This window comes from Coregonus clupeaformis, chromosome 1 (genome assembly GCF_020615455.1).
Source record: "Coregonus clupeaformis isolate EN_2021a chromosome 1, ASM2061545v1, whole genome shotgun sequence".
Taxonomy (NCBI): Eukaryota; Metazoa; Chordata; class Actinopteri; order Salmoniformes; family Salmonidae; genus Coregonus; species Coregonus clupeaformis.
Window position 1 is genome coordinate 47,099,635 of NC_059192.1, and position 24,806 is coordinate 47,124,440.

Sequence of the window (24,806 nt, forward strand, 5' to 3'; positions counted from 1 at the left end):
CTACATGTCTATACAAGAATCCACCATTTCACTGTACTGTTTACACCATCTGTATCCTGTGCATGTGACAAATAAACACAGATTTTATTTGATATAGTGTATGTTTACCAGAGACTGTAATGTGAAGAACAACATTTTGTTGTTACATCCTGAATTCAAAATTGATTAAACAAAACATTCTCACTCATCTACACACAATACCCCATAATGACAGTGAAAACATGTTTTTACACGATTATACACGTTATTGAAAATGAAATCCAGAAATCTAATTTATACTGAACAAAAATATAAACGCAACAATTTCAAAGATTTTACTTAGTTACAGTTCATATAAGGAAATCAGTCAATTGAAATGATTAAGTTAAGCCCTAATCTATGCATTTCACATGACTGGGAACACAGATATGCATCTGTCGGTCAGATACCTTAAAAAAAAAAAAAAAGTAGGGGCGTGGTTCAGAAAACCAGTCAGTATCTGGTGTGACCACCATTTCCCTTATGCAGCGTGACACATCTCCTTCACATCGAGTTGATCAGGCTGTTGATTGTGGAATGTTGTCCCACTCTTCAGTGGCTTTGTGAAGTTGCTGGATATTGTCGGGAACTGGAACACGCTGTCGTACACGTCGATCCAGAGCATCCCAAACATTCTCAATTGGTGACATTTCTGGTGAGTATGCAGGCCATGGAAGAAATAGGACATTTTCAGCTTCCAGGAATTGTGTACAGATCCTTGCGACATGGGGCCATGCATTATCATTCTGAAACTTGATGGTGGCGGATGAATGGCACGACAATGGGCCTCAGGATCTCGTCACGGTATCTCTGTGCATTCAAATTGCCATCGTTAAAATGTCCATAGCTTATGCCTGCCTATACCATAACCCCACCGCCACCATGGGGCACTCTGTTCACAATTTTGACATCAGCAAAACGCTCGCCCACACGACGCCATACATGTGGTCTGAGATTGTGAGGCCGGTTGGACATACTGCCAAATTCTCTAAAACGACGTTGGAGGCGGCTTATGGTAGAGAAATTAACATGACATTCTCTGGCAACAGCTCTGGTAGACATTCCTGCAGTCACCATGCAAATTGCACGCTTCCTTAAAACTTGGGACGTCTGTGGCATTGTGTTGTGTGACACAACTGCACCGAATACAACAGGTGCAGGCATTACAGTGAAATGCTTACTTACAGCCCTTAACAAACAGTGCATTTATTTTTAATAAAAAAGTAAAATAAAACAACAACAAAAAAGTGTTGAGAAAAGAGAGCAGAAGTAAAATAAAATAACAGTAGGGAGGCTATATATACAGGGGGGTACCGGTGCAGAGTCAATGTGCGGGGGCACCGGCTAGTTGAGGTAGTTGAAGTAGTATGTACATGTGGGTAGAGTTAAAGTGACTATGCATAAATAATTAAGAGTAGCAGCAGCGTAAAAAGATGGGGTGGGGGGGCAGTGCAAATAGTCCGGGTAGCCATGATTTAGCTGTTCAGGAGTCTTATGGCTTAGGGGTAAAAGCTGTTGAGAAGTCTTTTGGACCTAAACTTGGCACTCCGGTACCACTTGCCGTGCGGTAGCAGAGAGAACATTCTATGACTAGGGTGGCTGGAGTCTTTGACAATTTTGAGGGCCTTCCTCTGACACTGCCTGGTATAGAGGTCCTGGATGGCAGGAAGCTTGGCCCCAGTGATGTACTGGGCCGTACGCACTACCCTCTGTAGTGCCTTGCGGTCGGAGGCCAAGCAGTTGCCATACCAGGCAGTGATGCAACCAGTCAGGATGGTGCAGCTGTAGAATTTTTTGAGGATTTGAGGACCCATGCCAAATCTTTTCAGTCTCCTGAGGGGGAATAGGCTTTGTCGTGCCCTCTTCACGACTGTCTTGGTGTGTTTGGACCATGATAGTTCGTTGGTGATGTGGACACCAAGGAACTTGAAGCTCTCAACCTGTTCCACTACAGCCCCGTCGATGAGAATGGGGGCGTGCTCAGTCCTCTTTTTTTTCCTGTAGTCCACAATCATCTCCTTTGTCTTGGTCACGTTGTGGGAGAGGTTGTTATCCTGGCACCACACGGCCAGGTCTCTGACCTCCTCCCTATAGGCTGTCTCATCGTTGTCGGTGATCAGGCCTACCACTGTTGGGTCGTTGGCAAACGTAATGATGGTGTTGGAGTCGTGCCTGGCCATGCAGTCATGGGTGAACAGGGAGTACAGGAGGGGACTGAGTACGCACCCCTGAGGGGACCCCGTGTTGAGGATCAGTGTGACAGATTACATTTTTACATTTTAGTCATTTAGCGGACGCTCTTATTCAGAGCAACTTACAGTTAGTGAGTGCATACATTTTTCATACTGGCCCCCCGTGGGAATCGAACCCACAACCCTGGCGTTGCAAGCGCCATGCTCTACCAACTGAGCTACACGGGACTGACCGTATATTTTTGTTCAGTGTACATAAGTATTCATACACATGTTAAAATCACCTGAAGGGCAGGCAATGTGTTCCAGGTGATGCGTTGGGCTGACCGCACCACCCGCTGGCGAGCCCTGCGGTTGCGGATGGTGCAATTGGCCTACCAGGCGGTGATACAGCCCGACAGCATGCTCTCAATGGTGGATCTGTAAAAGTTTTTGAGGGTCTTAGGGGCCGAGCTGAATTTCTTCTGCCTCCTGAGGTTGAAGAGGTGCTGTTGCGACTTCACCACACTGTCTGTGTGGGTGGACCATTTCAGATTGTCAGTGATGGGTACGGCGAGGAACTTAAAGCTTTTCACCTTCTCCACTGCGGCCCTGTCGATGTGGATGGGGGCGTGCTCTCTACTGTCTCCTGAAGTCAACTATCAGCTCCTTCATTTTGTTGAAGGAGAGGTTATTTTCCTGCCACCACTCCGCCAGGTCCCTCACCTCCTCCCTGTAGGCTGTCTCATAGTTGTTGGCAATCAGTCTTACCACTGTTGTGTCGTCTGCAAAGTTGATGATTTGAGTTGGAGGCGTGGGTGGCCACGCAGTCATGGGTAAACAGGGAGTACAGGAGGGGGCTGAGCACACACCCTTGTGGGGCCCCTGGGTTGAGGATCTGCGTAGTGGAGGTGTTGTTGCCTACCTTCACCACCTGGGGGACGGCCAGTCAGGAAGTCCAGGACCCAGTTGCACAGGGCGGGGTTCAGACCCAGGGCCCCGAGCTTAATGATGAGCTTGGAGGTTACAATGGTGTTGAAGGCTGAGCTGTAGTGAATGAACAGCATTCTTAGATACTGTAGGTATTCCTCTTGTCCAGATGGGACTGTGCAGTGCGATGGCGATTGCCTCATCCGTGGATCTATTGGGGCGGTATGCGAATTGCAGTGGGTCTAGGGTGGCTGGTAAGGTGGAGGTGATATGATCCTTAACTTGCGAGGGTTAACACGCTTAAATGTATTACTCAAGTCGGCCAGACGGCATCCCTAGCCGCGTCCTCAGAGCAAGAAACAGACAAGCTGGCTGGAGTGTTTACGGATATATTCAATCTCTCAATCTTAGAAAATGATTCAAGTGAAAGTCACCCAGTAAATTACTACTTGAGTAAGAGTCTAAGTATTTGCTTTTAAATATACTTAACACTTGTATTTGTATTTATTATGGATCCCCATTAGCTGCTGCCAAGGCAGTTATACCATTTTAAAAACATTACAATACATTCACAACAGATTTCACAACATATAAAGGTGTGTCCTCAGGCCCCTACTCTACTACCCCATGTGTACGTATGCGTATGTTATCGTGTGTTTCTGTGCATGTGTCTGTGCCTATGTTTGTGTTGCTTCATGGTCCCCTCTGTTCCATATTTTAATCTAAAAAAATAAATATATATATATATATTTTTACTGCTTGCATGAGTTACTTGATGTGGAATAGAGTTCCATGTAGTCATGGCTCTATGTAGTACTGTGTGTATCCCTTAGTCTGTTCTGGATTTGGTCTGTGAAGAGACCTCTGGTGGCATGTCTTGTGGGGTATGCATGGGTGTCCGAGCTGTGTGCCAGTACTTCAAATACAAGTAGTGATGAAGTCCATCTCTCCTCCACTTTGAGCCAGAAGAGATTGACATGCATATTATTTATGTTAGCGCTCTGTGTACATCCAAGGGCCAACTGTGCTGCCCTGTTCTGAGCCAATTGTAATTTTCCTAAGTCCCTCTTTGTGGCACCTGACCACACGACTGAACAGTAGTCCAGGTGCGACAAAACTATGGCCTGTAGGACCTGCCTTGTTGATAGTGCTGTTAAGAATGCAGAGCAGCGCTTTATTATAGACAGACTTCTCCCCATCCTAGCTACTGTATCAATATGATTTGACCATGACAGTTTACAATCCAGGGTTACTCCAAGCAGTTTAGTCACCTTCACTTGCTCAATTTCCACATTATTCATGACAAGATTTACTTCAGATTTAGAGTTTAGTGACTGATTTGTCCCAAATACAATGCTTTTAGTTTTTTTTATATTTAGGACTCATTTATTCCTTGCCACCCATTCTGAAACTAACTGCAGCTCTTTAAGTGTTGCAGTCATTTCAGTCGCTGTAGTAGCTGATGTGTATTGTGTTGAGTCATCCGCATACATAGACCCACTGGCTTTCCTCAAATCCTTAGTAAAGATTGAAAAAAGTAAGGGGCCTAGACAGCTGCCCTGGGGAATTCCTGATTATACCTGGATTTTGTTGGAAAGGCTTCCATTAATGAACACCCTCTGTGTTCTGTTAGACAGGTAACTTATTATCCACAATATAGCAGGGGTTGTAAAGCCATAACACATGTTTTTCCAGCAACAGACTATGATAGATAATGTCAAAAGCCGCACTGAAGTCTAACAAAACAGCCCCCACAATCTTTTCATCATCAATTTCTCTCAGCCAATCATCAGTCATTTGTGTAAGTGCTGTGCTTGCTGAATGTCCTTCCCAATAAGCGTGCTGAAAGTCTGACCAGATACAATGCTATTTTACAGGAAAATTCTTTTGACAAACACAATTTTCCAAGAGTTTACTAAGGGTTGGTAACAGGCTGATTGGTCGGCTATTTGAGCCAGTAAAGGGGGCTTTACTATTCTTAGGTAGGGGAATAACTTTTGCTTCCCTCAGGCCTGAGGGCACACACTTTCTAGTAGGCATAAATTGAAGATATGGCAAAAAGGAGTGGCAATATTGTCCGCTATTATCATCAGTAATTTTCCATCCAAGTTGTCAGACCCCGGTGGCTTGTCATTTGTTGATAGACAACAATAATATTTTCACTTCTTCCACACTTACTTTACGGAATTCAAAATTACAATGCTTGTCTTTTCATAATTTGGTTTGATATACTTGGATGTGTAGTATCAGCGTTTGTTGCTGTCATGTCATGCCTAAATTTGCTAATATTGCCTATGAAAAATGAATTAAAGTAGTTGGCAATGGCCTCCCGAGTGGCACAGAGGTCTAAGGCACTGCGTCGCAGTGCTTGAGGCGTCACTACAGACCTGGGTTCGATCACAGGCTGTGTCACAACCGACGGTGACCGGGAGTCCCATAGGGCGGTGCACAATTGGCCCAGCGGCGTCCGGGTTAGGGGAGGGTTTGGCCGGGGGGGCTTTACTTGACTCATCGTGCTCTAGCGACTCCTTGTGGTGGGCCGGGCGCCTGACGTCGGTCGTCAATTGAACAGTGTTTCCTCCGACACATTGGTGCAGCTGGCTTCCGGGTTAAGGGGGCGGGTGTTAAGAAGCGCGGTTTGGCGGGTCATGTTTCGGAGGACGCATGACTCAACCTTCGCCTCTCCCGAGCCCGTTGGGGAGTTGCAGCGATGAGACGATCGAAATTGGGGAGAAAAAGTAGTTGGCAATACAATTTTTTAAAAAAGTTGTTGGAAATAATAGTGGGTTTTGTGATGATTGAGCCATCTGATTCAATGAATGATGGAGCGGAGTTTGCTTTTTTGCCCAAAATTGTATTTAAGGTACTCCAAATCTTTTTACTATCATTCTTTGTGTCATTTATCTTTGTTTCATAGTGTAGTTTCTTATTTTTATTGAGTTTAGTCACATGATTTTTCAATTTGCAGTACGTTTGCCAATTGGTTTTACAGCCAGACTTATTTTCCATTTATTTTGCCTCATCCATCTCAACCATACAATTTTTAAATTCCTCATCAATCCATGTTGATTTAACAGTTTTTACAGTCATTTTCTTAATGGGTGCATGCTTTTTAGTAACTGGTTGCTCCTCATTACACACCACGGACCAACAAATATGATTTACATCAACAACATAGGAATCACTACAAAGCTTCTTGTATGACCTCTTATGCACTATATTAGGCCCAGCCTTTGGAACTTTGGTTTTCCTAGATATGGCTACTATATTGTGATCCCTACATCCGATGGATTTGGATGTGATCAATACATGTTGATTTCATTCCTGTGCTGTTTGTAACTATCCTGGTAGGTTGATTGATAGCCTGTACCAGGTTGCAGGCATTAATTACTGTTTGAAGCTTTCTCTTGAGTGGCCAGCCTGATGAAAGCCAGTCAATATTTATATCACCCATAAAATATACCTCTGTTGATATCACATATATTATCAAGCATTTCACACGTTATCCAGATACTGACTGTTAGCACTTGGTGGTCTAGAGCAGCTTCCCACCAGAATGGGCTTTAGATGAGGCAGATGAACCTGTAGCCATATAACTTCAACAGTATTTGACATGAGATCCTCTCTAAGCTTTACAGGAATGTGGTTCTGAATATTAACAGCCACACCTCCACCTTTGGCATTTTTGTCTTTTCTGTAGATCTTATAACCATGTATTGCTACCACTGTATCATCAAAGGTATTATCTAAGTGAGTTTCAGAGATAGTCAGAATATGAATGTCATCTGTTACTAGCAAATTATTGATTTCGTGAACCTTGCTTCTTATGCTACATACAGTTGAAGTCGGAAGTTTACATACACTTAGTTTGGAGTCATTAAAACTCGTTTTTCAACCGTTCCACACATTTCTTGTTAAAACTATAGTTTTGGCAAGTCGTTTAGGACATCTACTTTGTGCATGACACAAGTAATTTTTCCAACAATTGTTTACAGACAGATTATTTCACTTATAATTCACTGTATCACAATTCCAGTGGGTCAGAAGTGTACATACACTAAGTTGACTGTAACTTTAAACAGCTTGGAAAATTCCAGAAAATGATGTCATGGCTTTAGAAGCTTCTGATAGGCTAATTGACATCATTTGAGTCAATTGGAGGTGGACCTGTGGATGTATTTCAAGGCCTACTTCAAACTCAGTGCCTCTTTGCTTGACATCATGGGAAAATCAAAAGAAATCATCCAAGACCTTAGAAAAACAATTGTAGACCTCAACAAGTCTGGTTCATCCTTGGGAGCAATTTCCAAACGCCTGAAGGTACCACGTTTATCTGTACAAACAATAGTACGCAAGTATAAACACCATGGGACCACGCAGCCGTCATACCGCTCAGGAAGGAGACACGTTCTGTCTCCTAGAGATTAATGTACTTTGATGCAAAAAGTGCAAATCAATCCCAGAACAACAGCAAAGGACCTTGTGAAGATGCTGGAGGAAACAGGTACAAAAGTATCTATATCCACAGTAAAACGAGTCCTATATCGACATAACCTGAAAGGCCGCTCAGCAAGAAGCCACTGCTCCAAAACCGCCATTAAAAAGCCAGAATATGGTTTGCAACTGCACATGGGGACAAAGATCTTACTTTTTGGAGAAAAGTCCACTGGTCTGATGAAACAAAAATGGAAATGTTTGGCCATAATGACCATCGTTATGTTTGGAGGAAAAAGGGGCAGGCTTGCAAGCCGAAGAACACCATCCCAACCGTGAAGCACGGGGGTGGCAGCATCATGCTGTGGGGGTACTTTGCTGCAGGAGGGACTTCACAAAATAGATGGCATCATGAGGAAGGAAAATTATGTGGATATATTGAAGCAACATCTCAAGACATCAGTCAGGAAGTTAAAGCTTGGTCACAAATGGGTCTTCCAAATGGACAATGACCCCAAGCATACTTCCAAAGTTGTGGCAAAATGGCTTAAGGACAACAAAGTCAAGGTATTGGAGTGGCCATCACAAAGCGCTGACCTCAATCCTATAGAACATTTGTGGGCAGAACTGAAAAGGTGTGTGTGAGCAAGGAGGCCTACAAACCTGACTCAGTTACACCAGCTCTGTCAGAAGGAATGGGCCAAAATTCACCTAACTTTTTGTGGGAAGCTTGTGGAAGGCTACCCAAAACGTTTGACCCAAGTTAAACCATTTAAAGGCAATACTACCAAATACTAATTGAGTGTATGCAAACTTCTGACCCACTGGGAATGTGATGAAATAAATAAAATATTAAATAAATCATTCTCTCTACTATTATTCTGACATTCTTAAAATAAAGTGGTGATCCTAACTGACCTAAGACAGGGACTGAATTGTGAAAAACTGAGTTTTTAAATGTATTTGGCTAAGGTGTATGTAAACTTCCATATTGGAAGTGAATGTCAAGCCCTGCATCTCAATAGGTAGTGCTTTTACACAATATAGAAACTTAATATTCCACAAATGACTTTGCAATTTCAATAACGTTTCTGTATCAACATTTTAATTATTATAATAAACACGTCTTTTACAGGGTTAAATATTAGTTTCATAACGTGCTTAAAAAGTAGCTAGAATTAATATAGGCCCAATATCTCAATCAATAGAAACATGTATTCTAGTGCTCCTACCTTTTAAAAGTTTGCAGCACCAGTGCTACCAATGAAAAATCTGATTTTGATAAATGCTTCAATGTATTTATCTTTGCATAGAAAATAGATGGTACCTCATATGTTGTAGGCTACACATGCCTCATTGTCCATCTGACTGTTATTCACTGTCCCTCTAATCTATTTTTCAAATATCCCCTCTAATGTAGGTATGCCAGATTGCACCATTTTTAATTCTCATCAAACATCATAGCCTATTGAACAGCCGCCATTCAGAGTGCGTGCTGATAGTCCGGGCAGCCATTTGAACACACAAATGATGAATGACAATCTAAAGCAATCTTTACAAAACAGTTTAGCCCTCTCTGTGTTCTTCTAATGGTGCATGAGCTGGCACGTCTTTTAAAAATCTAGCATTTTTGGATGGAAATATCACAAATTCCTATGAAATCCTGGAGGGACTGCTATATAGCCTACTGTACCTTCAGAGACTTGGTTGAAAGAAACCATTTCCCTTAGCTAGCTACAGTATATGAATGCAACCTAGGCTATAAGATCACGATGTACCAATGCTTTGTAGTACTTCACTGACTCAACAGGCGTCTGAGCTAGGCAATGAAAATGTTCTCTGAAATGGAGGAAAATATACAGAGGTGTACAGTCAGTCTTTGACTTTAATTGTATAAAGGTCCTTTGTCTCTCATGTCAATTGCAACAAAAGCAATTAACCCAGTAGATGGCTTCCCATTGTTTTAGTTGCACACGGACAGCGTTATAAAAAGACAAGGCAGTCTATTTCTTTGTAAAGAAGCAAAGAATGGTAATGATGTAGTAGGCTAATGATAAACAAATGCCTCAGATGTCACAATGAAATAATTTCTATGTACAAAACCCAACCTAATCTTATTTCTTTGAACAATTCTATTGTGTTCATTCTTTCTCTCTGCAAGTAATTAAGCAACTGGCTTGTCAGATAACTTTTCTGTGGGTGTTTGTCTTAAGATGAAAGAAAATGAAAATGTGGACTAAGAACGTGCCACACAATTTTTGCAGAAATCAATCCAAGTGAGGACCCATACTGCCTGGTACAGACTGGTGGCGATGGTGTACTGGTGTGGGAATATTTTTCAGGCACATGTTAGGTCCCTTGATACTAACTGAGCAACAAACGTTTCCGACACCTTGTAGAATCCATGCCCCGAATAATTGAGGCTGTTCTGGAGGCAAAGGGGGTCCCAGTACTAAACTCAGCAAAAAAAGAAAATGTCCTCTCACTGTCAACTGCGTTTATTTTCAGCAAACTGAACATGAGTAAATATTTGTATGAACATAACAAGATTCAACAACTGAGACATAAACTGAACAAGTTCCACAGACATGTGACTAACAGAAATTGAATAATGTGTCCCTGAACAAAGGGGGGGGTCAAAATCAAAGGTAACAGTCAGTATCTGGTGTGGCCACCAGCTGCATTAAGTACTGCAGTGCATCTCCTCCTCATGGACGGCGCAAGATTTGCCAGTTCTTGCTGTGAGATGTTACCCCACTCTTCCACCAAGGCACCTGCAAGTTCCCGGACATTTCTGGAGGGAATGGCCCTCACCCTCCTATCCAACAGGTCCCAGACGTGCTCAATGGGATTGAGATCCGGGCTCTTCGCTGGCCATGGTAGAACACTGACATTCCTGTCTTGCAGGAAATCACCCACAGAACGAGCAGTATGGCTGGTGGCATTGTCATGCTGGAGGGTCATGTCAGGATGAGCCTGCAGGAAGGGTACCACATGAGGGAGGTGTCTTCTCTGTAACGCACAGCGTTGAGATTGCCTGCAATGACAACAAGCTCCGTCCGATGATGCTGTGACACACCGCCCCAGACCATGACGGACCCTCCACCTCCAAATCGATCCTGCTCCAGAGTACAGGCCTCGGTGTAACGCTCATTCCTTCGACGATAAACGCGAATCCGACCATCACCCCTGGTGAGACAAAACCGCGACTCGTCAGTGAAGAGCACTTTTTGCCAGTCCTGTCTGGTACAGCAACGGTGGGTTTGTGCCCATAGGCGACGTTGTTGCCGGTGATGTCTGGAGAGGACCTGCCTTACAATAGGCCTACAAGCCCTCAGTCCAGCCTCTCTCAGCCAATTGCGGACAGTCTGAGCACTGATGGAGGGATTGTGCGTTCCTGTGGTAACTCAGGCAGTTGTTGTTGCCATCCTGTACCTGTCCCGCAGGTGTGATGTTCGGATGTACCAATCCTGTGCAGGTGTTGTTACACGTGGTCTGCTACTGCGAGGACGATCAGCTGTCCGTCCTGTCTCTCTGTAGCGCTGTCTTAGGCGTCTCACAGTACGGACATTGCAATTTGTTGCCCTGGCCACATCTGCAATCCTTATGCCTCCTTGCAGCATGCCTAAGGCACGTTCACGCAGATGAGCAGGGACCCTGGGCATCTTTCTATTGGTGTTTTTCAGTCAGTAGAAAGGCCTCTTTAGTGTCCTAAGTTTTCATAACTGTGACCTTAATTGCCTACCGTCTGTAAGCTGTTAGTGTCTTAACGACCGTTCCACAGGGGCATGTTCATTAATTGTTTATGGTTCATTGAACAAGCATGGGAAACAGTGTTTAAACCCTTTTACAATGATCTGTGAAGTTATTTGGATTTTTACGAATTATCTTTGAAAGACAGGGTCCTGAAAAGGGGATGTTTCTTTTTTTTGCTGAGATTAGATGGGTGTACCTAATAAACTGGCAGGTGGGTGTATGTTGCCTTAAGAGTTGTGCAGAGTTAGTAGAATATTATTGTAAATGATTCACAGTTGTAATGGCTGGCAAAAGTGCATCCATCAAGTATTAACTCTTGGGTGTGAAGAAATATGTAGTCAAGACATCTTAGTTCATTTTATTTATTATAATTTGGAAAATGTTCTGTAACTTTCTTTCTCTTAGAAAATGTGCAGTATTTTGTGTAGATCTGTAGGAAAAACTATGTAATTTAATCCCTATTTAGATTTAATTTTAAGGCAGAAAATGTAAAGACCGGTTACCAAGAGTGACGAAATGCTCCTCGCCCCAGCAAATGGCTCTAAACTGCTGCTGTGGCGTGGCTGTTCTTTCGATCTATAGTAACTGCACTACTCTGCCACCTTTTGCAGAGAGGCTCTGGGTTTAACCAGCTGTCTCTCTGAATAGGTGTCCCCATCAGTATGCTCCCTGCCAGCAAAAATATCCCACAGATTAGTGTTCCCACCCTGCCAGCCAATTCTACCCCGTTTCAAGCCTGATTATACACTACCCAATCAATGGAGTCAGGTGGGGAGTCCTATACGTGTTGGGGCCATCTACCTGCAGGGTTAAAAGCCTGCTCATTTGATGGGGTTGTCATCACTATAAGAAGCATTGTTAGAAGAGCCGAGCATTAGAAACATGAAAGAGCAAGGTAACGGCGAATTTGGCAGCATCCCCATTTTTGGTGAATGCCCCTGACCTAGGTTACTCATTAATTAAACCTATTCATACTATTTGATAAACGTCTTTAATTATTTACATGCTTACATTTTTGTATGATCACTGTTGGAATATTTCAACAGATACTTAATTTTTTTAAACCTCCTTTTTTTTTTTTTTTTTTTTCCCCAATCCATCATACAGGGGGAGACGTTCTATTGGTTTGGAATTTGGCTTCTCAGAAACGTGTGACACTTTCTAGTTTGAGGTTCTGCCATTTCAAGAAATTAGTCTGTAACATACCAATGCCTGTATGGAGGCTTTTATAGCCTTTAGTGTTTTCAGGAAGCAGGCTGATTAGGCTATTCAATGTCATATTCATCTAACATAATCCTGCTCAGCTGTCCTTGTACCATAGAATATATATTTTTATTAATTGGTTTCCGTTTGTGATCTCTCTTACACTGATTTGAGATTTTCTCTGAAGGTTGCTTTCATTCAGTTTGACAAGGTCCATCTTGACTCGTCCAATGTTCCCTCTAAGCTGCCATGCAGCTCTCCCGGGACTGCTGCTCAGAAATATCCGCCAACAGAGAGAAGCACGAGATTGAACTTCACTCAACTTTCTAGAGCAGTGGTCACGAACCCGGACTGGTCGATCTCCAAGGCATTCCTAGTCGATCGGCAAACATTTATGTAAAAAACCCAACGATAAAGCATTGTGTTCCTTTTTTATTTATTTATATTCTCGGGCTGTTGGCGCCCGATTCAGCTGCCCTGCGCGCCAGGTAGGTGAACTGTTTCCATTTTTAACCATTTCATATGGCTGAAGGTACAAACTCCGCCTTCCCGGTGGGCCCAGAGAGCAGTAACGTAGCAGGTATAAAAGAAAGCTACAGCAAAGTTGATACTGTGAGATTTGAAAAAGTTTAAAACATGACTAGAGAGACTGTCAACGAATACAGCAAAGGGCTGCTGTTTTTATGAGTGAGTTCATGTTTAAGTTCTTACTCGGCACTGTCAACACTTTGCATTCAACACTTTTATAAGCCATAAAATGTGTGTTCTTCCTATTTCCACTCAGCGCTACAATAAGCACTGCAGAAGTAATGAATGTGTTGGAAAGTGTATCTATAGGCTACATTTACATTACATTTTAGTCATTTAGCAGACGCTCTTATCCAGAGCGACTTACAGTTAGTGAGTGCATACATTATTTTATTTTAATTTTTTCATACTGGCCCCCCGTGGGAATCGAACCCACAACCCTGGCGTTGCAAACGCCATGCTCTACCAACAGAGCTACATCCCTGCCGGCCATTCCCTCCCATACCCTGGACGACGCTGGGCCAATTGTGCGCCGCCCCATGGGTCTCCCGGTTGCTACGACAGAGCCTGGATTGCGTCGTTGTTATTATTAGCGGCTTGAGTCTTTTTTGAAGGTTGAGGAATATTTCACTTTCTCTGTTCATAGGAGTAACAACATGAATTTGTGCATGAGGGAGAAATAATGCGGTGCGACTCGAGTTTCGCCATCAGCTTGAAGATGTCCCTTTTTGGTCAGTGTCAGTGGAGGGATGTTGAGGCAGACTCTGTCTGCTGCTCTCTCCCTCCACTGAGACTGACCATCAGATGCAGGCACCATCAGCCCAGTAAAAAATAAATAAAAAGCAAATTATTTAAATGTATAGTCACTCATCTGTGCTTCACAAGTAATATAAGAACGGGTCGATTACCGGTGTGATCATATAGCCTACCTCAAATAGCCCCCCTCCCTAGCTCTGACTCTACTGATAGCTACGTTATTTAGGAAACATTTACTTTCTATGCCTGTGATATGTGGTTGTCCCACCTAGCTATCTTAAGATGAATGCACTAACTGTAGAAATCTGAGTGGTAGTTCTTGGCTTGCGTCTTTGGTAGTTCTTGGCTTGCGTTTTGACTCGGTGATCTTGACTCAGGAAAGGTTGGTGACCACTGTTCTAGAGTTTTCCCTTTTAACACTCAGCGTTTCCCTTTACTGTGGCAATTGTGATCGAATCTACGCAATATTAGCCACTTTCAATGCAACATACCGAAACCAAATGAACTATGCAAGAGATTTTGTTGTAGACCGAATGCATCGGAGTAGAATTATATTGTATTGACACACACTACTCAGCCCGTACTCTATACAGACGAGTGTGGCATAACCAATCAGAGCTGCGGTAGACCTATATGCAAATAGACCATTGCCATATATGAATCTATGCCATTTACTTTGAACTGGACTGTGTTTACAGCATGAGCGGTCGAGTAGATGCGCTTGTTTTGAGATCAAAGCAAAAGCTGCATGTAGCCACGTGTGCACATTTTGTTCATATCCTTTGCTAGTTAGTGAGTTATTAGCCCAGTCATAGATCATTTGTAGTCAGCAATAGGGGAGTGATTGTTTCCTACAAGAGCACAAAATGTGTACATTTCTAGACATCTTTGAAAAGCGAGTCAGGTAAAGAGCTGTTTTTTTTTGTCTTAAAGGGGCAGTGTTCTATTTTGAGACAGGCTTGAATAAGCTAAGTAGCCAATAGGCAGAGGGTAGCATAATTTGTCTGATTCTCTGTAATAATGGTATGGGAATAATAATGTATTTTATTTTGTAAAGTGGTTTCTTGCATCAAACAACACATTTTCAGTCACCTCCTTGTCTGAAGGACAAGTGGATAAACAGGTTAATGTCAAGCCATGTATTTTGTTTTTTTCTCAAAGTCTCATGTAATGTAGGCATACATTGAACACAACACATTGGTTGCTACTGTAAGCTGAATGATAGAACAGCTATTTCAATGTTCAAATGTTATGTTATGCATTTTCTCTATTGTTGTTGATGGTAGGCCACTCTGGTAGGCCTACATTATGATCAAATAGCCACAGTAGCCTACTTGACCACTGTTAAAACTGTAACTTAAAGCGGGTACAGTCTGTGTTCACAGTAAATGCGTGCTGGAATTTGCACAGAATTTTCACAACATTCAAGTTTGTGCTCAGCAGACATGAAATTTGCTCAGAGACCAAAAAATGTTGAGGGAACATGGCTCTTGCCACCCAATAGTATTTACATTCCTTTTATTTGTGCTGTGGTAGAAATAGGCTTATTTTCACCCACCAGCCTGAAAAATGATTGAATTGTTAACAGTTAGGCCTACATCTTGTTGAAATTGCACCACAAAAACTGTTAGCCTAATGAGGATGAGGATGTTTATGGTTTTATTTTGACATTGGTATGTTAATGCTTGTCTACAGTACATTTTAATCATTTAGCAGACGCTCTTATCCATTTTCATATTTGTTCATAGTGGTCCCCCATGGGAATCGAACCCACAACCCTGACGTTACAAGTGTCATGCTATACCAACTGAGCCACACGGGACCACAGTTCTAGGGCAAATTTTTGGAATTGTCATATTTCTATACATCCTTTCCTATAGCAAGGAAATCGAAGATGGTGGATAAATGAAGATAGTCAGAGATACTGTATATAATGACGAGATGGTATTGTCTCCGACCCTAACAATGGGAGTCGTTGTCCCAAATGAATTAAGGCAGACAGGATAAGCAGACTATCTGCTCATCGTGGACAGATTCTGACGGGGGTAAACCCTCTCTGAGAAAGTTCACTGAGGCCATTTACCATTTGAAGAAAATGGTCAGATCCTGTCTAACCATAGACACCAATGCGATAGCAGCTGGTTCTGGTCACTTAGTTAATTGACTGTATATGAACCAGAAACAATGAGGGAGTGGGATGTCTCGCTTCCTTTTCTGTCTCTGTTAAAATCTTACCCTACGAGGTCCAGAGTATTGCTGGAAATATGGTGTATAAAGGACGATGTCCCGTTCAGGCCGTTTAACATTGAAAAAAATACGTTCGTAACATATCAAACTAAATGAAGCGTCTCGGGTTTACATACAGAATAATACAAAATGCCCTGAGACCAGGTTGATTGACAAGCTAGTTAGCTACCACGTTTTTTAATTGTCAAACTGTCAACAGAGTAGCTAGCAAGCAACAAGATATGCCAAATAACAGTCTAAAAAACCACTTGAGGGCAAATAAATCAGATTTGACCATTCAGAAACAAGTTACATGGCCAGGAATCAGATTTGTATCAGACTTCAAACCACCTTCTGATGACATGGAGGTTGAGTTAGGTTTAGAATGATCCAAGCAAATTTCTGTTGAGTGGGTTTGTTGGCAAAGAGTTGCATGTTTGAGTTAAGGAGGTTCCCTGGTTTCAGGCTTGGGCCAATTAGCATTCCCATCTCCTGGCGGCCTGTGAGAAGCCCCCTGTGCGTGCTTGTGGTCGGGTAGAACTTGATTGTGAGCTGCACATCACTGTTACCACTGCTTTGTACCATGTGTTTGGATGATGCTGTGCCCAATCCCAGCACCCACAGAGCCCCCGCTTTTAGCTGGGAAATTGAATTGTGTTGGAATGCTCTGTGCCTCTTTTCTCTTGTACTTGAATGGGCCCTTTAGTATTTCACACCAAGGTGTCCTTCAGGGTGTGAGGTCAGGCTACCAAAACAGTTTCTAGTGGCGGATTAGGACCAATTAACATCTTTGTACACAAAGGGCTCTGGCAGCTGAACAGGCCGGAGGGTGACCCACACTGCCGTTGCATGCCAAGCCAGGGGACCGCTGCACTTGAGCTCAAGTAGCAAAAGAGGGGTGGAGAAAGTTTTTCGAAACTAATGGAAAATGTTGCTACATCACATTATATGAATGTGTAGCGCATTGATTAATCATGATGTTGTGTAATGAGTGGGTACTATTTTTTTTTTTTTTTTTTTTGAGCAGTGTGCAACTGTCTCAGAGGACGTCTCTGAATTGTTTTTCATTATTAGGGAAGTTCTGGTGGGCCTAGTCTAAACCATAATTGAAATGTGTCAGTGCAATGCACCACAACCTTGTATTTGCTTTGTTGGAAGGACTTTTTGTGTTCTAAGAGGGTACCATCCACCAGATGCAACTAGTGTCATTTTTTCACACAATAAATGCGAAGATAACGTTTGCAAATAGGCTTATCTTGAAATTGGGCTTATGTTCCCATTTCTGTTTTCAAATATTTTCCATTACAGCTTTTTGGACTTATGGAAAGATCATAAAAGGTTGATGTACAATTATACATCCACAGTTTTCTTACATCAATTATTATAACCCTTCAGTAAGTAGCCATATGTATATCCTTTGAGCCATATATGGATAATTTGTAGGGTAAGTGTAGCTATTAAGTCCATAACAGGTCTAACATGACCAACCAACATACATTCTGCAATTTGTCTCAGGTGAAAGGGGCAAACAGAAAAATTGTACAACGCATACATTTACCTGCTTTTTAAAGGGGGCTTTTGGATACAAGATTTGTCTGAGGTGAATGCATAATCATGTCAATCATGAGGCTAATCTTTTATTTAATTCCGCCATGACTGTTGAGCTTGTGAGCCAATAGGAGAGAAGGGCGTGCTGATGACTAGGAGTATATGACACATTTTTGATGGCCTGCACTACTCATTGTTGTTGGGATATTTACGGTGCTTCTGCATATTTCTGCATCTATGGTTTTGTATTTTTAGTTTTGGGAACAATTTCAAGTGGAAACGCGAGGGTTTTAGGCTATGAAGGAGAAGTCCTCAGAGATTAGGTTAAATTTTTCCTGATTTTAGATGCGAGGTTAATTTAAATGTTTAAATACAAGGTTTCTAGTCTGACAAAATGTCATCAAAGTGGCCCCTAACCTAAATAAGAAAATTATAATCAAAGATGGGCCTATATATTTTTTTATCGACAGGCTAGTTATAACCAAAACTCAAATGCTAGGCTATATTATGGTGTGGCATAGTTCATAATTTAATATATCAGGAGTCAAGATAGCATTAAGGCTAGCCTACATCATGATTATCACCACTGCATGCTTATTTTTCATTCATATAGGCCTACTTGCATGTTGTGCCAAGTTATGAAATAGAGCTAACCAGGATTCATAGCTAATTAGGAGATCATTTCAATAAAACAGTTTTGAGACGGAGGGGATCGTGGTCTCGCACTGCGACTTAGCAATGTTAATTAATGCTAGACTACTCATTAGCCTACATTCAAGGCCTGTGCCGTAGGGTAGAGGGAGGCAAAACAGGGAATTAATCAGTGACTTTGTAATTGCCTTTTCACCGGTAGGCTCTATGTTTCTATCAGGATCAGATGAGATGAGGTGCTGCATAATTGCAGTGTAGATTTTGAAATCTTAAATAGTCTCTTTTCGCCTCCTACAAATGTATTTTTACTCCCGGTGCAGGGAGTTGATAGACAGTCGGCCGAGCATAGGCAGTTTATTTGGAGAAGGAAGGGGAAACTAGTGCCCCTCTGTTGTGGTGGTCCTTTTATCACACTTGAGCGCTCCCTTTGTCTCACACTCTCTCATTCTCTTCCCCATCTCTCTCTTACAGCCTGTCTGGGTAATAGGGGTTGAAATGCAGGTGTGTGTGGGAAATGGCTATAGCGCTATAGTGCATTGACAGGTTATTTGTTGGCCGCTGCCTAATTAGTGGCATAGTGGATGCACCCCGCCAGGCTTTAGTGCTCTGTGTTAGAACCAGTCTGCTCTAATTCCCTTGCAGCTTTGATATTGGCCAAGAGATTGACGGTTCACACAAAAAAAGAAACACAAGGGCATGATGGAAGACCTGGTGAAAACAATGCCCCCGTACGCCTCTTCACTTCGCCTCCCCGTGCTATAGATGTGCGAGGAGAAGCAGACGGGAGGCCCCCGGTTTTTGCAGACACTGCAAAATTGGCTCCAATGTCAGCAGAGCTAATGTTTTCCCAAAGAAAGTAAGAGGACAAAGTTTTGGACCACACCTATGCTCTTCTGTTTGTCCATACTTGGGCCTTTAAAGGGGGGCTGACCTTCCTGATTTGGCCTAGTTTTTCGGCTTGGTCATTAAGAAATGCAGCGGCCATGACTGAAGCCAAACGAGTTGTCTTGGGGCGGTGGTTTAATGTGAGTGTCTCTTGTGTGTGTTCGCACGTTGCAAACGTTTGTACATTCACTCTGCCAAAACAGTACACAGTAAGTCCCTCACTCTTCTAGATAACTTGAAACAGTCTAACCAGGTCTTGTCTTGAAGTCTCCTAGGCCAGCTAGTGCTAGCCAATTTATTTCGCAAATTAGCATCAGCTGGCTGGTGTGCAACCGTGACAAAGTTGGTTTGACATTGGATAGCCTATCTCTGGGGCTAGTAATGGACCGTCAATAAATTCCACAATGTAAATGGGACATTATTTTCATGTTGCACACCCTTTTAGTTGTTATAGTCAATGAAATTTGGAGCAATTGACATTTTAAAATATTGTCCCATGTAATTTACTGATGGTCCCTAACTAGCCCCATAGGGATATCAAATGTCAAAGCAAATTGCCCATGGGAATTACGATTGGGTCGCACCCAATTTATGATTACTTGGGGGCTGTGGGCATGTGGGCAGGATTTAAATAAACCCAACCCAAGGACAACTGTTACGGCACATGAGTGTTTCAGCATGATATAGATCAAGTTTAATGGGGTAGGTGGGTTGGGGAGGGGTTTTGGGGGGAGGGTGTGGTATAAGTTAGTAGGGATTTATTTGCTTTTTATTTTATTTTCGTGGTAGTACAGAATTGGGCAGATCATGATTGATCGTACATTCCAGCACAGTAGGTGGCGGCATGCACTTAAACGGTTGTTTGCGGACCACCATGATATCATTACATTTACATTTTAGTCATTTAGCAGACGCTCTTATCCAGAGCGACTTACAGTTAGTGAATACATATTTTTTTATACTGGCCCCCCGTGGGAATCGAACCCACAACCCTGGCGTTGCAAACACCATGCTCTATCAACTGAGCTACATCCCTGCCGGCCATTCCCTCCCCTACCCTGGACGACGCTGGGCCAATTGTGCGCCGCCCATGAGTCTCCCGGTCGCGGCCGGCTGCGACAGAGCCTAGAAGAAGTAGAAAACTGTTACGGTACCCTTCATTCCGTGACACTTTTTTTCTAGCATCTCGCAAATCTCTGTTTTGGATAAGATTAACTTTATGACAAATTATCCTATTTACACTTTGTAGTCAATTTTGACACTAGAATAAATGTTTCTGACTCGTATTGATGCACTTAGGCTGTTTTCAAAATGATAAGTTGCTTTTTAGGGGCAGTCATTATTTTAATGATAGCCTCCTGGCCCGCCTCCACCTATTCATCCACCTGCATATTTCCCATGACAGTGACTGCTTGGGCTCCTTAATACCCAGTGTGGTGAGTTTGGTTAGTTAAAAGTTCTAGTTCAGATGAAAAGATTCACCAAAACATTTTCTTTTTAATTATTGGGCATGATCGCCTAGTTTGCCCTGCCTTGGTTGGCCAATTGATGGTTTTGATGGGGAGAGCCGGTGTTTGTGTTTTGGAAGCAGGAAATAAACAAAAGAGAACCAAAGCGGCCCACCCATGCTATAGTAGAAAGTTTGGTATCTACCATACCATGTGTGTTTGGGAGGGCTTTGAGCGCTGGTGTGGTGTTGGGCTCCTGGCCCGCCCTTAGGGGAGGGATGTGGCCCTTCAGGCGGTTAGTGTTCTAATATGTGTATTTTCAAAGGGTCCCGGAACCAAGTGAACACAAAAGATGGCTGAATTCTCCTTGATCCATCTAAAACGGATGTTATGGAGATGGGTGAAAGTAATTTTAAGAAATGAGTAATTAGGCTAATCATTAATTGTTTTATTGCTTAGACAAAATAGATGGTGGGAGCCAAAAAACCTAACAAACTAGCCAAATCAGAGACACTGGGGTGAATCTGTGAGTACAGGGAATTAATGATGGATTGTGCTTAGGCAGGCCTAACTTATAGTTCTACAAAATTCAAAGTAATTAAGTAACGTTCACCTCTACATGTCTGGCCTATTGTTTAATAAATTGTAGACTTTGGCCTATTTAAATTCTATTTTATCCCATATGTTCAAAGCGCATCTCATGTTTTCCTTGATATTTGCCTGGTCTTAACATTTGGCCATGAAATGCATGAAAGCCATTTAAACGCCTTTACAAAAGGTAACTTTGTAATTACTAACATAAGTGTCTTTAAGAAAGACTACTTAATTTATTACTATATGATTGTTGGCTTTCATGCAAAAACACCATGCACCTTTCTTGAACTCAGTCACTGTTGCTTTTAACATTTTAGTTAAAAGGTGATGCAACTCTTGTCTAACATTAAGCCCACTCTTGGGACTGTCAGATATGTTTTTTCCCCTATACTGAAGGTCATTCATTTTGCATATATGATGCAATTTTTAAAAAAAACTATTATTGTTCTCTATTTCAGCATATTCTACTGTGTCTGGAGTGAATGGCCCCCTGGTGATTCTGGATAATGTGAAGGTGACTAAAGATTTAAAATAACTTCTCTATTAGGGCTCAGACGCACCAATAGCATTTCCTGACCAAGAGTACTTAGCACCTCGATCAGCAGACAAACGCTAGATCCACGTTCGGTGCGATGTGTGCAAGCCTTTAATCTCTCTTGGACAGACGCACGTAACATAAATGGTATCGTAGCTTCTGTCAACAGACTGGGATGCGATGACTAACAAGGAACTTTTTTCCGGTATGCAGATTTTTCATCACTGATCATTTAGAACAAATCACGATTTCTCGATGCTTGCATCATTTGAATTTAGAAAGGGGAGGGAACATTTGGCCCATAGACTTGCCTGAAACTTGCAGAGAGTTTCCGTTAAGGGGGGTGGAGACTTTGCAAATCGCGTTTGTATCTTTCCCTTAACATCTCCCATCATCCCCAGAACTTAAAAGAGCATGTGACGCAATTATGCGAGATTTTTGTTCTGTGTTTCTGAGCTTACTTCTCTTTAATCAGTTGTGTTCTGGCTTGCTTAGTGAAATTGATAGTGTTCTTTTCTGCAGGGTTAGCCTAATTGCTGGTCATGTATGTTTTCTGTTTTGAAAGACTGAAAGAAACATGCTTGTTAAATGGAGTTTTCCGACCTTTTTATGTGGCAGTTTCCCAGGTATGCCGAGATTGTGCACCTGACTTTACCTGATGGCACCAGGAGGAGTGGCCAGGTGTTGGAGGTGATTGGCACCAAGGCTGTCGTACAGGTGAGTACCTCGCCACACACACACACACACACACACACAAACCACAAATGACTGAAAGATACTGTTTAATGTCATTTTCAGGTGTTTGAGGGGACATCTGGTATTGATGCCAAGAAGACGGCCTGTGAGTTCACTGGTGACATCCTGCGCACACCTGTGTCTGAGGACATGCTGGGTAAGATGAGCTTTCCAAAACAAGCTGAGTGGCATCCGGCGGGCGCTAGGCAGGAGGAAGCATGAAATCTACCACTGATTAAGACTAAATTAGGCTGCTCTCTAGAGCTCTTCTACATCTGTTTTCATCACTCTGTATAACTGTTTCCGCCCACCCTCCTTCTCACACAAAGAAGAAAATACCATGCAAGCTTTACTCTCTTAGTGTGCTAAATACAATTGTTCTGCTCCATTTTACCTCGTCCCTGTTAATGCCTCTATTTGAGTCCTGCATTGAGTCTTCTCCGTGAGCAAATTAGGGCAACAAAGCATTGAAGAGAATCTTTGAGGCTTGTATGACTTGTTATTTATATCCCAGTCATACCACCTCAGTGGGACTCAAGGTTAGGTGTATTTGATAGTTGAGTGAACCATCTGTTGCAAGGATCATTAATAATGGGCCTAAATGAATTGAAAATATAAAATGCAGCATCTCTACCATTGTCTGAAACCTCAAGTAACTGCTCATATTTTTTAACGAATCAGAGATAGAGATAATTATGTGGATAGCGATCCATGTAATATGAAATTAAACTAATAGAGAATGTCTTTCATTTCAGGACGTGTTTTCAACGGCTCAGGCAAGCCCATTGACCGTGGCCCCACTGTGCTGGCTGAGGACTACCTGGACATCATGGGTAGGACGGAGCTATAATTCAGTTCATTCAGGAAGTGAAAGATATTCCTAGATAACATTGTCTGTGTTGAAATGCAATTGACCCTGATGTGCAAAAATAGAAACATGGTACCTCGACTATATTCTTAGTATACTGAGCTTACAGCGGATCAACCCCATCTTTACTCTGCTAGTGGACTTCGATGTGAAGCTATGCATTAGCTTGTAAAGTGTGAGTTCAGTCTTTAGTTGCATCTCACTGCCACAAGGCCAAACACTGTCTTTATTTTGACTGTTGATCCCATCCCTGAGCCCTGTCACATGTAGCATGCCATTGTGTAGGCATGGCATCCCAATGAATAGATGACTTGAGCGTCATAAGTCTTCCATCTTGAAGGGCAATAAGGTCTTTGACCCTGACCTCCGGTCTGACCTTTCGTTCCATCTCGGCACCATGTATGGATGTGAAACCTTTTGTGGATTTCGAACATCTCCCACAAGTGTACTAATTTCATTTCATTTTCTTTTCTAAACCTTCGTTTATGTTTACGTATGTGTGCAACTGCACATACAGTGTAAAAAGCTGAATTGAAACTATTATAAGGCCATCTCTACTGTTTATATCCCTAATATGAGTTCTACCTGGGCAATACCTTGGTTGGAAGTGGCTAACCCTCTGGTCTGTGTTTCTGTCCCAGGCCAGCCCATCAACCCTCAGTGCCGTATCTACCCTGAAGAGATGATTCAGACCGGTATCTCTGCAATCGATGGGATGAACAGCATCGCCCGAGGTCAGAAGATCCCCATTTTCTCTGCAGCCGGCCTGCCCCACAACGAGGTACGATGGAGATGCTAGGTCTGACAAGGCTAGGACACACAAATGCATAAGCTATATGTGCCTTCGGCTGCATTTTGCCATATTATAGCCTCAGTCAATAGCATTGGAGATGGGTTTTCTATCATTACCAATGGACTAATGTGATCTGAAACATGAGGCAGTCCATTCTGTTAGACACCTCAGCGATTTTTATTATCGCTGCCAGGTTGATTCTAATTTAGTGTTGTCTGTTTTGGTATGTTGTAATCTATTCTTCTGTGCTTAATTTATCTGCCAAACACCCTTGTGGTGTGTGTGTGTGTGTGTTACCAGCTAATTGAAATGATTTGTGCTAATAGGCGGAGGAGATTAAATTGTTTTGTTCCTGTGGTGCAGGAGCTAGTAGAACCAGAAAAGTGGGTCTGGAGGACATCTCAGATATCCACTGTGACATTTTACTGCTTGTGGAGGGCATTTTCTTATTTCTCCCTGTCTCTCCATCTTCACACACAGCACTCCAGAAATTCACACATCTACTCATTTTACTCACTCCATATGTCTTGTAGTGTTTGTACAATCATGCACCTGTCACATTTGATAGTCTGTGTATCAGACACACTGTTAAACTAGATGCTTGTTCTCCATTTCATTTTAGGCTCATATATTAACAGCCTTTTTAGTCCAAATGGTTTGAACGCATTGCATTAAACCTACTAAAGAGGAACCTGAAGGTAGCGTATAGCATTATTGTACGGCACTA

At 42.5% G+C, this 24,806-nt stretch overlaps 1 protein-coding gene across 1 annotated transcript in view; it reads left to right on the forward strand.

Annotated features, from left to right (window-relative positions):
• The window catches only part of LOC121570116 (V-type proton ATPase subunit B, brain isoform), a 44,706-nt gene that overhangs the window by 7,166 nt on the left and 12,734 nt on the right, over window positions 1–24,806 (forward strand). Inside the window, exons 2-6 of the mRNA XM_041881611.2 lie at window positions 21,607–21,662; window positions 22,302–22,400; window positions 22,482–22,575; window positions 23,174–23,251; window positions 23,928–24,067. Of these exons, the coding sequence (XP_041737545.1) occupies window positions 21,607–21,662; window positions 22,302–22,400; window positions 22,482–22,575; window positions 23,174–23,251; window positions 23,928–24,067 (467 nt within the window). The remainder of the gene's footprint in view (window positions 1–21,606; window positions 21,663–22,301; window positions 22,401–22,481; window positions 22,576–23,173; window positions 23,252–23,927; window positions 24,068–24,806) is intronic.